Below are 18,312 nucleotides of genomic sequence, written 5' to 3' on the forward strand. Positions count from 1 at the left end.
CTTCAGTTTATTCAGAAATGTAAATCTTTTCACAGGCCGTGACATCTGTAAATACCAATTTTATTTTAATTTTTTTCCATTTGTATATCCAAGTCTGAAATGTCGAATTTATTAATCGGTGCAAACTTTATCGTAGAGCTGCATTCCTTTGAATAGTACTGTTTTGTGTATTGGCTTTGTCCTTTTTTTATAACGTTATTTCATATCACGTTCTTTTGTAATATCTGTGAATGTTCTGGTATATAAATTTGTTTGAAAAAAAATGGTAATAGTTTGTTTATTATTTTATGTATAAATATCATCGCGTTCAAGGTCAGCATCTGTTTCACTATTAAGTCAATTCAGTTCCTATAACATTTTAGTTACTTTTGAAACTCTTTTTCGCTATTCTAATTTGCTATGAGAATTTTCGAGAACTTATTTTGTGTTCTCTCATATAAGAATCACGAGATCATGAAATTAGCACAGATTTTGCCGTCTGACAACTCTATGACAACGCAACTATTTTTAGCTCGCAATGTCGATTCCATTATGGGCTACGGAACTTGGACTGGAGAGCAGCAGTCCAATCGACAAGTTATTCCCACGAATGCCATTAACGATCGATACTGCATTGAAGGGCTAATATGATTCCCATGGTGATTATCAGGTGCATGGGGTAGTTAACGGTTTATTGGCGTTACGATATCATGATAGTTAGAACGCTCCTGTGTAGGAGGCGGTAACGCTAGCATATCATCGAAAACGTTTCACACGGTAACAGGGGTGCAGCGATAACTGCCGTTTATAGATGGCGACGGTAACGCAGAGCGAAAGGGCTTGTTAATCGATAGTGCGATTCTCATGGAATTGTTATTGATTGATGGTGGCAAGAGTATAGGATATATATGATGAATGCTATAGGAAATAGGAATGCCAGCTGGTCACTTGTGCGCAAAGAATCGAAGAGAAAGGAATCTATTCGCGAATTATGCACGAACGTATTTTCATAATTATGCACGTGACGTTTTTTTTTCTGTAAACATTCCTGATGTTTAATTATTGAAGTATGCATTAGTTATTTATATATATGATAAAAATGTACATTATTTATAACTCTTTGTGTGAGAATTCAGCCTTAGGACGTTTTTCAGTTAGGCCAAAACACAAGGAAACTTAAAAACTAACTTAGCCTATCCTTAAATATTAACCACATAATAACAACTGTAAAGATAATCTAATAATAACAAAGACGTAAGGACATTTTAAAAAGTACTAACTCCGGTAGTAAAAGTACTAACTCGATTTTGCTTTGGATGTGAGTGTCATTTTCAAAATTGGAACTGATTCTGTGATGAATTCAGACAAGCGATTAAGTATATACTTCTTAATATAATATTTTAAGAAAACAATATTTTTTAAATAGGATTTATAATATTTAGGTTTTTCACGGTATAAACTTTCTAAACGTAACTGCAACTACTAAACGATTATTCAGCTTATTTCGTTGTTTTGGTTACTTTGGCTTTGACTTACCCCCCTTTTGGGGAATGTTAAGTATAAGACCAAAGTAATTAACTGAGGAAATTAGAATACCAGGAATTGGAATACACTCGGTAATTTATAGTCAAAACCATCAAACGATGATCATAGCCAATTCTTACAAAGCTTTGAATAATAAATTACTCCTAAAGGTGTTTCCACAATAAAATGGCCTCATCATGACTGCATAAGTTCTTAACACATGATAATTCCGTCATCTTAATGCACAATATGATAATATAATCCACCCCGCCCCGGCTAAAACAATAGGGGTGACGGATGCACGCACACGCGCGAGTCAACGGCCGCGCGGGGAGGACATCATACAAAATACCAAACAGTAACGGTTTTCGCCACCCTCCCCGGGTTCTGCATCGGAACAGTGCTATATGATTGGGTCTGACGGGCGCCCCCGATAGGCAGATGTGCTTAGTAGCGAGGTGCGCTATCGACCCGCGTTCACCCCTAGTCGCCCGCGCCCCTGTGCGCCGCACAGAGATGGAACAAGAGATTACCTAAATTTGTACAACTGAAATATGTCGAACGGGTGCGTTAATTGTTCGCAACAGACGTGAGATGTCAGATATATGCGTGCAGATCGGAATGATAGTAAAAAAGCGTGTCGGAACATCTATCTAACTGAATAAATAAACGATATTTATCAGCAAGTAATAAAGGGTTTTCCAATAAGAGGTGTTATTTTATTTTAGAGGTGTTGTTGATGATCGGCCGCCTTGAGTTCTTATGTTAACTGAACTTTATAAGCCTTAAGACACAAATCTTCATGCAAAATACGGTGTAATGACGTTTGTGGAATGCCTAATTTCAAAGAACGACGAGGAATGGACAAACCTGGGTTTTCTTCAACACTTTCGGCTACAGCAGCAATATTCTCGGCTGATCTTGAGCGACGTACACGGGTTTTATTCTTCACATCACTAAATTGTCCCAACAGCTCGAATTTTTCCACCAATTTCTGTATTGCGGTCCGACAAGGTGCTTCATGACGACCCAAAAATGTTTTACGAACCGTCTCTGCCAAATTTTCACCATGTGAATTTTAATAATTTCAATGCGTTGTTGAAGCGTGTATCGCTTCAGCTTCAAAAGTAACATCTACCGAAATAGCGGGCTATTCAAAATAACACCTCTTATTGGAAAACCCTATACTATCGGAAGGTTGAAGGAAACAAAGCGCAGTATAGATTTTGAGTATCAGGCTTGGAATAAACTTACAAATGAGATTTTTAGAATGTTATATGTTGTAAGGGCCGATATTTCAGTAGCTTTTTAAAGTTGGCTCAAAGATATTCGCGTTCGTCAAGTTGCTATTTGAGAGGCGGTTTTGGATACCGCCGCCCCGGGAACCATTAATTGGATAACCAGCATCTCAGCCATTGGTCAATCCAAGTGGTTCGCTACGTTCAGTGATTTAGCGGAGGTACCCGGATTCATCTGGTGAGGTGTGTTCAGTATGCGCCTGTCCACCAACTACGTGGCGTGCCAGATCGGGATAGGCTGGTTTGGGGAGACCCGTTGATCTCTCCAACTGATCTCTCTACTGCGCCGCATATGTCCGCCACTCTTGGACCCACTGATTCCCAGATTCCTACCCAACCCTCATATATTTTACCTTCCCAGAACTTCCTCTCCTTACCCTACATACAGCATCCAAAAATATGACATAGACCATTAGGAAAATTAATGTCCTCAGGACCTCAAGTTTAGGGTTAATATAAAAAAAAGAATACTGACAACCCAATTCGACTCCCCACAATATTCCCGAAAATGTTGTTTGCATCTGTTTTAAACGTGTTTGGTGACCAGATCAGAATAGCCAGATTCTTCCCAACTTTCTTCTTCCTTTCTTCACTCCCTGCAGCCTCAAACTTACCCCAATTCTGGGATGTCATAGTTAGTGAGACTAGCTTCGGACAGCCGAGAGCAGATGATATATACATACCTCACCTTTTTCTATTCACATAAAAAAGAAAAATAAAGATTATTACATCACGTTGCATCAGAGGATACAAGGCCACCAAAACTTCCGACATCTCTTTGAGTAAAGCAGTCAAACCCGTCCTTTATCAGGGCAGATATTCAAACACTATTACACGATCGCATTGAAGCAACCTTACAGTAAATTTATAATGGAACGAGTAATGATACTACACAAAGAAAAGTTACTTATGTATGAGTGCCGATTATACTACTTCCGCTAGAGGGATAAGTGCGATGGTAGTAAATCCTCGCAAATAGTAATAATAATAAAACTACGTAGTCTTCATTATGTAGTTGTGTGAGTAACTGGTGCGACCTATTGAATTCAGTTTACAAACACGTCTTGAAAGAAATTGGTTCCTTTGAAAAGCCGATAAGAACGGGGTCAAACGCATTTTAAAGGGGTCATATCAAATTGGAGTATTGAACTATAAGTCCTTGAGAAATTTGCATAGATACAAAAAATGTAAAAAAATACAATATTTCTACACCTAGATAAATTTACAATGCAATCCAGACACCATAACTCGTTATATATATGTCAATAACGTTTCATATCATTCATAAAATATGTAACTAGTTATACTGCCCGGCTTTGCCCGAGCTTCTAACGCTATTTTTTTATAAGTTTAAAAAATAATTGAAAAACTACGTAATAATGACTTTGGTCTTTAAAACTAAACAGCTAATGGTGGAACTCACGTAACGTTACTAACTAAAAAATAGTTTAATTGGTATAGAAATAAAAAGCGATTCAAATTTCATCGTTAGATATTTTTTGCAGATCAGAAAAATATTGTATTTCGTTTTTAGCATCGTTCGTTTCCACGTTTCTCACAAGAAATAGATGTCACAACGGAGTTCTCAGCAGCAACACCATAGAGACCAGGCAATGCTGAGTTTGACGTCGTGTTGAATCCAATAATATCCACCCCTATTTTCGGCTAAACCAGTTTGGAAAACAACCCCCGCATTCAGAGGCCGGGGGTATAACAGCTGGCCACAGTTACTGTACCTAGTAGCCAACCGGTTACCGATGCTACCATTATTGTGGAATTGTTTCATCTGAAATCTGTACGACCTCCTCCACTTACCCCTGCGGAGAGATGACGCGGAGCATTGTTATTGTATTTTATAATAATATCTGATTGATATTTTCCATAATAATGATTGGATAATTAATATACAATTTTTTGTGAAAAACCATCAGGGCGCTGTACAAATACCGATGTACCTGTACCTGGTACTAAAGAATAAATCTGATTATATGAAGTACCCGCATAGTTAAAACCCTCAAACAGTGAGTCTGTAGTCGCGAAATTTGCACAAGTCCGCTATGTTGTCCGAACGCAAGCTAATTTCATCGCGAAACCGTAAAAAAGTATAAAACAAGATATTGTAATATTGTTTAATTCATATTCTTCAATCTTTCAATGACAAAAATTGTGCTGAAATCTTGGGCGAAACTAGGTAGTAAATACAATTAATAAAAATAAAATCACTAAATAGGTACAAAGTTAAATTTATCAAATTGTTTATTTTGAAACGAATCAAATGTAGTCCTCAATGTTTATAATAGACATTATATTATTTATTTTAACCTTCCGCAGAAGCGTCAATCTCAATACCAATAGTGCACTGTTATCGTAAATAATGTCACTGTAAAAAAATGTCAACGCGTTGGCAATTCGTCGAAAAAAACAATAACACTAGCGTAGAAATAGTATTTTCAAAACTCCCGCCATTATTGCTTCGCAGTCTTGCCGCCAGATGTCTCCGCAATCGATCGGAGGTCCGTTGAGGAAAATTCAAATTTTAAACGAATCCATTCCACGCACAGCGCAGCGTGTATTTCTGTACGTACAAACAAGAAATCAAGCAAGCACGGCGGCGCGTATACCTTGTCCCTTTCCAACATGCACGGATCGCACAGACAAAAACGAACGTCCGGCGTGAATTTACCTATCTCTTTCTAACACGCAGTTATCCCATTTGCGATGAATGAAACAATAGATGAACGTACGTGCGTGCATGTGAAACATCACGAAATCGTACGAGTAAAAAGAACGCAGCAATTTGTATTTTGGAATTTATTTGTCTTTTGTGGGAATTTGCGCTTGTCGGCGTGTGCGTAGTTTGGCATGACAGCGCGGCAGGTCTCGTGATATTATCGTATAGGTAGGTACAATACAATATCCGTGAATGTGATTTCTTTCGGGCAAAGAGCGCGTAATGGCGCGCGTATGATATTATTTTCGTCTCGACCACGTATGCTCGCGGGAGTCGGCGGCGCAAACAGAGATAACGCAAACAGATCGGCATTATTATTACAATAAATTCACAATAAGGAGGATCTTCTCTTGCGCGCAAGCGAAGCTGCCGGTCTTACGCGATGCACATGAAAAACGCAGCAAAAATGAACCGACGCATTTTTGTCATTATTTAAAAAAATAATATTTCTACATTTCTCAATCACCGAGGTTTTTTCGAGTTACTTTTGAAGAGAAAGGAGTGGTTGTATATCTTTCAGAGGTGGTAGGTAAGTACATCCTAACACGTTGATAATAGCCTTCATTCTATAATAAAAATAAATACTTTAATCTATCTATGAACCGACTTCTGTATGTACGTTGTGATTGACTTTGATTTGACACATTGTCAACGACTGCTACGAGACTTATGTGTCTCTTTCTTTTCCTCATTCATTTCCAGTATCAGCCGAATGTGGCTTCGCGTCTTTATACGATTGCTTACAGAATTTGAACATTTCATCAAATTTCAAAGATAATTTTTAAAGTTCTGTAAAGGTTCTATAATTATTTCAGTTGTGTGAAGCAACTGGCCAATAATGATAAATAACAGAACTTGAATAAAAACTTTTAATTTTGTGAAACAACCCGTCTAAGTGTTATAAATTGACGATGAAAAACTATTGAAAACGCAAGTAACCTGAAGGTTGCCCGTAAAGCAAGCAAATCGATTTAGATAATTTATAAAAACTTTGAATTAAAGTATGTTTTATGGTGACCAGATAACTCATCAAAATGGCAAGTCAACACACCTTTAAAAGTGATATAAAGTCATGAAAAGTGAAGAAACAAAAACAGGTTAGGTTCATAGGTTAATTTTTCATTTCTGACTGAAACTTATCAGCCAACGCTACTACTCTCAAATTACAACTTAATTTCCATAATGAGCTATTGAGATATAAAACACGAAATTTATGATTATATTTTTCATATTGATAAATAAGAAACAGTGTTGGTTGTCGAAATCTACTACAGGACGAAACCGGGTAGCAAATTCAAACAAGCACAAGTACCGATATATTTTTTGATTCTCTCCCTCTATTTAAGAAAAACTTTTTTAGCACACTAAATTCGCCAACATAACACATACAACCACACACAGACGCACACGTACACACACACAAACACTCACACACACCTCTCTCCTTCCCCAGCACACTAATTAACTTAACTTAAAAATGTAACTTAACCGTAAATGTATAATATACCTCCTATGTATACACGGTGTCCGGAAACTCGTAGTACAAGCGGGAAACTGGAGAATCTACACCACATGGGGAACCCAAAAAAACATAAAGTTTTTTGATTTGAGCATTTTCAAAAAAAAAAAAAAAAAAACAAAAAAAAAAAATTTTCGGCTATTTAAGGGTTAAAGTTTTTTCTGGTGTTTAGGGTTGAATAACAGATGTTTTAACCCTGCAGAGCAGAAATATTTTATGATTACACCGGGTTAAATGAAGGGTGATTTCAAAATAATGCTTCAAATCCGAGTTTCTTCATTTGTTTTACTTTCAAATAGTTTTAATTAGTTGGGTACTTTGATCTTCAGTAATAATTTATAAGAATTTGATTAAAAAAAAAAAAAAAAAAAAAAAAAAATCAACTTCAAACTCGATTTACTCGATAACGGAAGCTCAAATAAAAAAAAAATATACTACAAAATCGACTCCAAATGTGATGTAGATTCACCAGTTTCCCGCTTGTACTACGAGTTTCCGGACACCCTGTATATGTCAGCGACATGTCATTGGTACCAATTATTATACTAACTTTTATAACTTTGTAACTATTGTCATCTATGTAATTATGTACTGTTTGTTTCTGCAATAAACAAAAATAAAAATAAAATAAAATAAATCTAGTATACAGTAAAGATCCCTTCACAAATAATAATAATACACCCAGCGAAATATAACAAGTTCATAGACCTTTTCCCTTGCACCAAAAGAAAAATAAGGTACTTTTACAAAAGGTGCAATTCACAGGTGATCTAAGATTCATATTGTCGAACAACAATAGAAAGTTTTATACACCTTACGTTCTATTAAGAACCCGAAGGTTTCATCGGCAATGAATATGGCCCATCAACAATGACGAAACTAACATGGTACCAAAACAATTTAATTGTTTGATTCATTATTTCGCATCTGGCATTTGTGGCAGATGCGCACGGCACGCTCTAACGACCCCGATTCGGTAAGGGTCTGCGCATCTAAGCGTAAAAGTATGATCCCACCAGAAAAGTGCCCTAATAAAGGTAAGATTTTTACATTCATTAGGGGAATATTTACTTTTATAGGGGAAGGAAATGAACTTGAGCTGTTACATAATTGCTTTATTATTAGGGTTTTATAAAGTATTGGGGTGAGGGCACATCGCTTAGGAAATGCTGATAATATTATTACAATGAAGAACAGATAGAAACAAGGTATAATGGTGCAATTTTTCAAAATCTGTCCTTTTTCCTTTACCGATAGCTAAGAAATCCACGTCACAGTTACGAGTGCTTGGATATACAAAATACACAAAAATTGCATTAATTTTCTTACACCGTCTTGCCATTGCGAGAGCTCAATCGATAGATTTTTTGTTTTTTACACTAACCCCACGCAGGACGCCATGTTTTTTCAAATGCTACTATATACTACGGCTGATAACTCCGTTATAACCTTTTCGTCTTTTTCAAAAACGACACACGTAACAGAAAGCGAGGTAAAACGAACTCTCCGCGGCATCTCCACAATCATCTTATAAAAACACAATACAGTATTTATATCATTTTGTTGGTAAACAAAATGTCGTGAAAGTAGAACGAGGTAGCGTAGTAGTGGCAGAGGAATGTCGCCGTCTTCTCTGGTTGTAAATTAAATAGTAGTAAGCTGCGACTAACGGACGTGAATTGCCTCAACGAATTTTTACTACGGCCGACTTGCCAAATCATGTGCTATGGCCGCCGCGGTACCGTTACAACTTGGGTAGGTAGGTACCATCATTTGCGGCCGGGGCGATTCTTCACGAACCTAGAGATTACTTTGATAATAATTGTGTATCTGAAAAGTCAAGTTCTAAACGCATCATGGTCGGAGATGGCTAGACTACAATGGCAGTGAAGAATTGAGAAAATGAGAAAATTTATCTTGATGTCGGTAAAAAAAAATCATAAAATTATTATGTACCTAGCTATTAATTATTCAACAATGTTGTTTCGAGTGTGAATGCGAACAAACAATATAAACAATGTTAATCTCAAGTGACCTCCCAGGTAAGAATGGTCTGTCTGTACAGAATATTAAAAAAATTATATGTTCATTCTCACGCAGCATTACGTTCATTGGTCAAATGCATTGTACCTACATATTGTTTTGTATTAGTGATCGACGAACCGGTGAATGCAATCTGTTTTCAATAAGTTGATAATAGTCTTGATAATACTAGTTTATAGTTATATATATTTGCACAGCGCCCTTGAGATAATTTAAAAACGATGCTATACAAATCATTCAAATATTAATATTATTACATGATATTTAACTTCATTATAATTTTGAATTTATATCGCCGTTCTTATGGTAGCTTATTCTCAGCAGCGGCATTTTTTAAAATTTTTGTATAATATATACATATATATATTTATTTTTAATAAAATAAAAAAATGAGTTGCTGTCGCTGCTGTAAACAAACCCAAGATATATGATAGAAAATATAAAGTTTTTTCATGTTTTATATTCTATTATCTGAAAAGAAGGTGGAAGAATTGGGAAAATATAAAATTTCCCTAGATTTGGGTAAAAATTAATGTTAGAATTTTTAGGGAAATACCCTTAGATCTGGGGAAATTACACACACATATATATATATGGCATATAGGAAATATATTTTATTCGTGAATCCATCCTTGTCCACTAGGTAGGTATAAATATACATATTTATCCTACTGAGAAAATTAATCTTTGTACTAGCAATAAAAATCTGAATTAGGTTTTATTTTTTTATGTGTATACATAATTGAAAAAATAGGATTTAAATTACGTTTTATCATTAAATGCATTTTAAATTTATAATTCACCACATAATAATGGATGTATTGTATTATAATATTTTGTGTAGCTAAAACATCTTTTACTATTTAGTGATAAGTTCGATTTCGTAACCTTGATTTTTTTTAAATCAGGATATTTTTTTACAATTTTCACCGGAGAGCAGAAATCAGATGGAAATTGCAAATTCGGCAAACTGGTGGATTTGAGCCCAATATTTTGGTGCAAAGAACTAAATGCCATTTGCGTTTTTTCACTGCACTATTGAATAATAAAATCATCCGAGTAGGTACCTACGCAATTATTTTATGGCGTAGGCGAAACAAGAACTACTCAATTGAAAAAAATCTAATTTTAAATCAGAATTGCGAATGAATTTCCCTCTACTTTTTGTGGCGGGAAACGAAACTTTCATCGTAAAAGCAAATTTACAAATAAAATTAATGAGATATTCGTAGGCAACTTTCACTGGTTTATCGGCTGTACGGATTGAGTTTTACTGATTGAATTCAAATTATTAATAATAATTGTGTTAATAGCCTTGGATTAGTGTTGGATCATCTCAACGCGAGTTGCAGGAGAATATTACGTAGACTTGGCAGAGCTGAGAATATTATTGCAAATCAAGGAATAGATAGGGGTAGTGGTATATATTTACCTAACTGCCGCACTTTTATTAGGCACGGATTAGAAACAAGTGCGGCGGTTAGGTAAATATTTACCGAATCATATATGTATAATATTAAATTCACTATTGTTATCCTTTCGAATCAACTTAATTTCGCTCTCATAAACAAAATATTACTACTACAAAAAAGGCGTGAAAATTGACACAAGATTTATTGCACAACAAATAATGGAGAGGTTTCCTACCTGTAATTCTTGTCTGAATCTTCGATGGATCTGGTTTCTTTTTCTCTTCGATCTTCTGCGTAGGCTGCAGCTCGACTTCCATAGGTGTGACCAGCGGCGTGATAATGGCCGGAGTGCTGCTGATAACGGCGGGGCGAAGAATCGTCTGCCTCGGTTCCATCTTCTTCCAATCGAACCTGTTCTTGCCCGCCAGCGGACACTCGGCCCTGAAGTCGAATCCCCATCTCCTGCAGCCCTCGTCTGTCGCCTTGTTCAGCTCTAGATCAGCCAGAGCTTTGGCCGGCGCGCCGGGGCTGCCGAACAGATTCCTCCTGACCCCAGCGACAGCAGCCGCCCTGCCATTCGCGCCCTTCGGACCCCTGATCCTCCTCAACAACGCGGGACTCAAAACACTCACACTCATTGTAGACATATTTAAAGTTATATTAAACTTACAAAACTATCACGATATTCGCACTATTTCGATGATAGTATTTCTGATGCGATAGTAACGCACACTATAAGAGTACGAGTCGCTTCTACAGACGTGTTGTAGTTGTATGTGTCTACCAGATTTGCGCCGTGTTTGGCTCGCGTCACTTTATAACAAAAATCAGACATAAATGTCCTAGTCTTACATATTTAAAACAAATGTTTACAAAAAATGCACGATAATAACGATCCAATATTTGGTTCTTCTAGAGTTTTGTACAAACTGACAAGTCCACAAGGCAATATTTTTCAACACCAGCAAAAACTTAAATAAAAATCACACAGGTTTATTTATACACTGAATAACGAAGTACAGATTAAGTAACGACACCATATATTAGAAATATTTGCGATATTTCAATTCTGACAATGTAAATATATTTCGCGGTCTTTGGTTTTTGTATTTGTTGATGAGCACAAATTTTAAAATGGATTCGCCCAAGATATAACTGACGGAGCGCGCGACACGTCCGGCGCGCAACGATTCTCGGGAGCCACTAAAATCGAAATGGCCACTAGCGACGGCAGCAACACGCTAGCGACGTGAACGATCTCAGAAATATCAGTGCAGACTCGTATTTTATAAAATATTTTTTTTACTACTGTTCACTTATTACTTTCAAAAACTGAATTAGAAAAACAGCTATTTTTTTAAAATTATTTATAGCTTTCATGTCGGTACTAATTTTTTTTAAATACTAGTATATAATATTATACAATATTTAGGAATAATGTTATTTTAATTATTTCCATTATAAATACTTTATTTTGATGTATTTAAATTTGCTCTAAATGTACCAACATTGTTATTATAAAATGATGAAAATATTAATACCATGAGCGTAAATAAATTAATATTATTCTGTAGCTGTTAGTTATTTATATATTAGCACGCTTGCGATTTAGAAGCTACACAAGTTTCATTCCTGTTATTAGTAATTAATTATAAATACATAGTGGAATTCGTCTAAAAAGATTTAAAATCCACGTAACACAATTCGAAAGAAAACAAATATTTTTTGCTGGGAGGTTGAAAAATTTAGATATAATGATTAAGCTTTTGGCTTCGAGTCCTCCACATATGTATTATGAAGTTTTAATAGAGAACTCTAAAATGTTGGTGAGTTTTCAAAACTGTGGAAAAATTTCATTCACTTAACTCTACACGTAATTTATTATAATAATACGTCTCCGTCGAAGTCTCAGAGACAGCAAAGAGGATGACATACCTACTCATCGACTCGAAATGAAACAATGAGGTTGTCTCCTACAACGAAATTTTATATTACTTACAAATGTTTCAAATTTAAATCACAGGATGCTGACAACTGAGCTTTTAGAATTTTTGGAAAATAACTAATAGTACCGAAGATACAAGCCGTCAAAATGTTGATATTTTAGAAGACATTCTCCCGCCCGCCGGCCGATAAGCGTGTGACATCACAATACGTAAAATGACTGGCGCGGTAGTATTCGGTACCGCCATAAACCAACAATATCTTATATCGATGGGTATTGTCATTCGAATTGTGAAATGTACTGAATTGTATCTCGTGACGTCATATGTATTTTAAGTGGTCGTATTTCCCAAGTTCACTTTGGAAGCATATAATTCGTGATTTTTTGAGATATCAGAAACTAATTCCACTTGTCGTTAAATACAATAATAACAATTTCAAACTTCAAATACAATACATTTTCATCAAAATAAAAACAACAAAATAGAGACAACGTCATTGATCTAGATAGAAAAAAACCTGCGTACGAATATTGACAACATATAAAATGTTTATAGTTGGTTACTTTTTAAAAAGTAAAACATCTTTTAACATTTTAATTTATATCATAATGTTCACAGTAAGTGAAATTTAAATACGAAGATTTTTAATATAAAATGTGTAAAATAAGTAAAGAAAAACATTGACGTCACCCTAAATTATTTGCAAAAACGGTATTTTCGAGAAAAATCATCAGGTTATATCACTTTAAGTTTACAAGTTAAATATTTAATAATAATAAAATAATACTTGGATGATTTGTATAGCGCCGTTTGTGTGCAAATTCACCTCAAGGGCACTTTCCTACGTGATTTATTATATTTCTATTTTATTAAATAAAGCGCCCTCTAGGTGACGTTTGGCAAAATCGGCATCATACGAATGAGTCAATTTATTATTATCTTTAATATTTGAATGAAAAATTTGCAGTATTCATTGCCAAAGCTTTTTACGTTTGATTAATTTGGTGCTGTACGTTACATTCGAAAAAATTAAACCATTTTCCCTTAAATTTATCTACATGGAAAAAATATTTCAAAACATGAAACACATTTTGAAAAAATTCTTAATACGCGGCAATAATTTCATAACATGAAATACGTACTTAATAAAAAAATGATAATTTTTAACTAAATCATCACTGACAAATTTACCTTATAATTAGCATTTCTAAAAGAGATACTTTGAAAGAAATTTAACAAAATATAGAGATTGATAATGCATAATTATTAAGCAAACTAGCCCTCTGGATGAACAAATTGAAAGCGTAAAATGATAATAATATAAGCACCCGCATGACTCAACAATTCTCAATGTTGGCCACGAGGTGTCACTGGTACTCGCCCGGCAAGTGCTGCCATCGGTGGTAATTCTACGAATCTCTCGACACCGGTAGAAAAGGCCAACAAGTAAAAAGTTCGTAATATATGTTCTTAAATAATGATTCACAAGTCTAAAATGAAGTCACATTTTGGCGTTTTTTCTAGTTTTTGTATGCGTTTTTTACTCCGTCTAGTTGTTATAACGAAATTGACAGACGTTCAAAACTATATCGGCTCTCCTCTAGCACACTATTGTTTAGGATATAAAGATAAGTTTTATATCGTGGTCTCCGTTACTCTGTGAAAATCCTCACCAAAGCCGATTAATGCAAGTTTGGCTGCGTTTGATTTTACTAACTTGTTGCTTGTTGCTTGACGCTTTCCCGGCTTGAAAATGGAGGGAAAATTGAATATTACGCAACAAATTTGTGATTGAACTTCAACTTCTTATAGTCTTATCAATACTTACACCAAGCAATTCTTTAGTTGATGAAATTGTGGTTATTATCATATTAGTTTCGTTCTAACAAGTTGTCATAGGTAATCTGCATAATAATTAATTTCATAATAGGTATCTAAAAAAATTCTCCACTACAATGAGAAACCTGGTTTGTTTTTTAAAATTGCCTACAAATCGTGCTTATTAGATGCAAAAGCCTAAATAAATAATGAATCATAAGAACGAAAGAAAAACCATATGCCATGTATTGTGTTACATTTTGAGAGATATTGATCGAAATGAGAAATTTAACTGACTGAAAAGCTTTGCAAATTTCAATGTGTCATACCATTCGCTACTGCTTCAGCGCACAGAGTTTTTGTTTTTTTTGTAAAGATTTTATTACTTCTACAATGTCTATACTTACATCGATTTATTCATTTTCTAGCCTTCTTCTTTTGGTAGTTTGCTCATATTTGTCTAACTATGTATATCTGTATCAATTTAAAGCAGTAGGGTGAAGATACAAACCTATTTTTATTCCGGTAAGGATCAGACAGATGTTTGATTCAACAAGTAATGCCTAATTCTCAAACCATCAGCCATTGTGTCATGATGGATAGCTATCATTTGTCATCGTCGCTTCTCTTCTAGGGAATGTGTTTGTATTTATTTTTAGAGGTTAAAGGTACCTACCTACTTCTTAAATTCATATTACCCTATTAAGTGTCTATTATACAATATGGCAACATCAGTCCTCCAATATACCTAGGTAGGTACTATAGGGAAATTAAGTAGGGGTATGTAAGTACTTGAATAAAGGAAAAACCAAATTTCTGGAGGAATATTAAAATGTTCGAAGTTTTCCTGAAAAAAAAGTTTCATAAACATAATTTTGCAGGCGGTCAAAGAAGGAACTTATCAGCTAAAGTACTTTCTGTTTATACAATCAAAAAATCTTCACTTATACAAAGCTATCCGTGCCGATCTGTAGGTATCATGTTGTCCAATATGTAGTTAAGTACCTAACCTACTTACTTCTTGGTTTGACTATTAATTTGTGACTAGTGGTGTCAAGCAATTTCCATGATAATGCAGTTTCCAAAAACAAATTATAAAAATTAATCATTTAACTGATGTGGTAAATATTATATTGTGTGGGTATGTAAAAAAAAATAATATTATTGTTTAAGTACGATGTTTTACAGAACTTGCTTCGATGTCAATCAATGGACAAGAAATTTAATTAACATTTCAGTACTATTTAGATCAACAATGAAACATTTGATCAAAGAATTGCGACTGATTATATTTTAACCACTAGTAATTAAAAAAAGCATATAAATAAATATGAATTTGTTAGCTTTTAAGGTCATTTCTTAAAAATTCAGTCCTAAAGAGTCCTAGAATCGCCAGTCTTTCAAAATAAATATTTTTGCCACTAATCTTCTGATAAATGTAATAACAATGGTAATGGAAGGTGAAATAGCAAATATAAAAAAAATGTTCAGTATATTTACAGTCGTAAACTTTTTAATAAAAGTGTTTATCTGGAGTATGTTTTTCTGTAACTGTTTGTAAATTATAAAATTAGATAGAGCCTAGGAACTCATAATAAATTGAACAGCGCCCTTGAAGTGATTTTTTTTACAAAAATGGCGCTGTACAAATTATCAAATTATTACTATGATTAGTAATGAATAGCGTCATTTTATAGTAGGTATTTAATTTATTAAAATTATCGGAAAGGAAATTGGTGATTTCAATGTGTTTGTTTAAAATTATAAATAAAATTCGATGTTGAATACTACCTTTAAATAAATTGACATATTTATGTTACTGGCAGGACAGTTACAAGACAGTGCCTACCTACCATATCATTGTAACAATTATTATTCAGGAATATACTCCGATGCTGTTGATATTACATCTATCTAGTTCATTAATATTTATCTGACTTTAAGGCCCCGTAGTAAGCCTTCAAAGATGCTTTGAAAGGGAGATATGTAAGTGCAAATGCTAGAGAGAGTGCACTAATATTAAAAAACGATAGTAATTAAGTGAAAATGGTGAAAATATTTAATAAAACACGACTCGCTTGAAATAGATCAAAAATCTCCCGACAAATGCTTTAGTTGCATTTAAATATACACTGTGATTTTTTTAATACCTATAACATATTAAATAACAGAACAAACTTACTTTGCGATTTTTTTCTATAGAGGGAATTTCATATAATAACCTTTCGGCATAAAAATGTATAGATATATTATACAAAAAAAAACTTTTTTTAGAACTTAAAAAATTAAGGAATTCACGAGAAACTTGTTATAAATCGGTAGAAATAGTTTTCTTTCATGTAGTGGAGTTATTTTATTTAGTGATACCTACTGTTGTCCGTGCAAAAGAGCGTTGGTTCGATGGCTAAGGGTGTCAATTTTTTTTTGATACTATGTATCTTTAATTTGTTCCTTGTACAATTATTTTGTCTTATCTATTTCACTGTTTATGAGTAGGTATATTGTATAAACTATGTAACTGTATAGTTTGTAAAAAACCCTTTATGCTTAAATAAAATGTAAAAATTAAAAAAAAACCGTCACAAAAAACATGAAACAAAATAATCAAATACGTCCTCAGCTGATATCAATCTAGAAGAGGCCTAGCAAATAACCCTGAATTAACCTTTTGATTTAGAAAAACCATAGACCCCTATAATAAAAAACGTATTTCAACGGTTTACAACAACCCCGAAACTAATACTTATCATATTTATAGTACTTACCTAGGTCATCGATCATACGGGACCATTCAATTCAATTTGGGGACAACTTACTCTTCACAAAGACATTAAATGATTTAACCCTCCAAACTTATTTCTACCATCATATTGGGCCGTGCATCATCCTAAAAAAACCCGAATAATTAGAGACTATTTGAATTTGTTTCAATTCAACTTTCATTTTTTTTTAATGTGATAATTTTTCAGATCACGATAGTCTGTCGCCGCAAGTTGCTTTGAAGTTGGTTGTTGATAAAAATACGGATTGAAAAAACAGTTCGTTTGTTAGTTCATCTTTTGGCCAACTGCAACCTGTAAAGTTATGAACTCTATTTCGCATATGAACTGCTGTAATGTTATACAATTTCATAGAAATACTTATATGTCCGCGTGTGTGTGTGTGTTATAGCGATCATGCGTTGAGAGTACATAATCATTGACAGCAAGTCTATATCTAAGAAACCCCGAAACTTTCCATATTCCTTTCCAAAGAACCAATTTACCTTTCTCCCAACTTCTTGTGTGAATTTGTCGACTAAATTTATAACTTCCACTGTAGTGGCAAATTTCCGGACACGTTAGCGATAACCACCAGACCTTTACAAAAATTCTCGAAATCTCTTTTTTTTTTACTTTTGACCAAACTATCGATGGCCTGGCGCACATTTAAGTAAAATCAATTACGTGTTTTGTATAGCATTTATCAAGATGAATTTCTTCGTTTAGATGTTTTGGGGGAAAATTACGTGACTTATTTCACATAGAATGGATAAAAAGCGAATTGTTACATTGATTTACATCTTATAACTAACCTGGAGTATCCTTTTTTTTAATTGTTTTTTTTTCTAAAGAAAGACAAACATTCACGGGTTACGAATAACCTGACAACATTTGAAAATCTCCTACTACCACCACAGTAACCGGAAAATATTGTTTGTGTTATGATGGAGGACTTAGCCAGCCGAGGAATTACTATATAACACACTACGCCTGGCCGAGACCCAAGCGCGATGTCAACTCAGCCACCAACCGGTCAAATTATAAAAATAATGAAATTGCACTCAACACGTGTGTGCGCTAGGCCGTAGAATTGTCTCTTATTTTTGTTGTTTTACTCACCATTATTTTATTCTTACATATTGGATATTGGACGGTTGGTATTAATTTATTATTTGTTTTTTTTTTTTGTTTTTTTTTTTATGTTAACACTCTGTTGTTCACATTATAAATAAAATGAAAATTTTGATATTTTATATATAGACTAGAATTTATTAACCAAG

At 34.2% G+C, this 18,312-nt stretch overlaps 1 protein-coding gene across 1 annotated transcript in view; it reads right to left on the reverse strand.

The window, feature by feature from the left end:
* Positions 1-11,697, reverse strand: part of dap (cyclin-dependent kinase inhibitor dacapo) — a 110,439-nt gene extending 98,742 nt beyond the window's left edge. Inside the window, exon 1 of the mRNA XM_089644557.1 lies at positions 10,742-11,697. Within this exon, the coding sequence (XP_089500683.1) occupies positions 10,742-11,153 (412 nt within the window). The 5' untranslated portion in view covers positions 11,154-11,697. The remainder of the gene's footprint in view (positions 1-10,741) is intronic.
* Between the last annotated feature and the right edge of the window lie 6,615 nt (positions 11,698-18,312).

This window comes from Hesperophylax consimilis, chromosome 21 (genome assembly GCF_061612785.1).
Source record: "Hesperophylax consimilis isolate HC1 chromosome 21, BYU_Hcon_1.0, whole genome shotgun sequence".
NCBI lineage: Eukaryota > Metazoa > Arthropoda > Insecta > Trichoptera > Limnephilidae > Hesperophylax > Hesperophylax consimilis.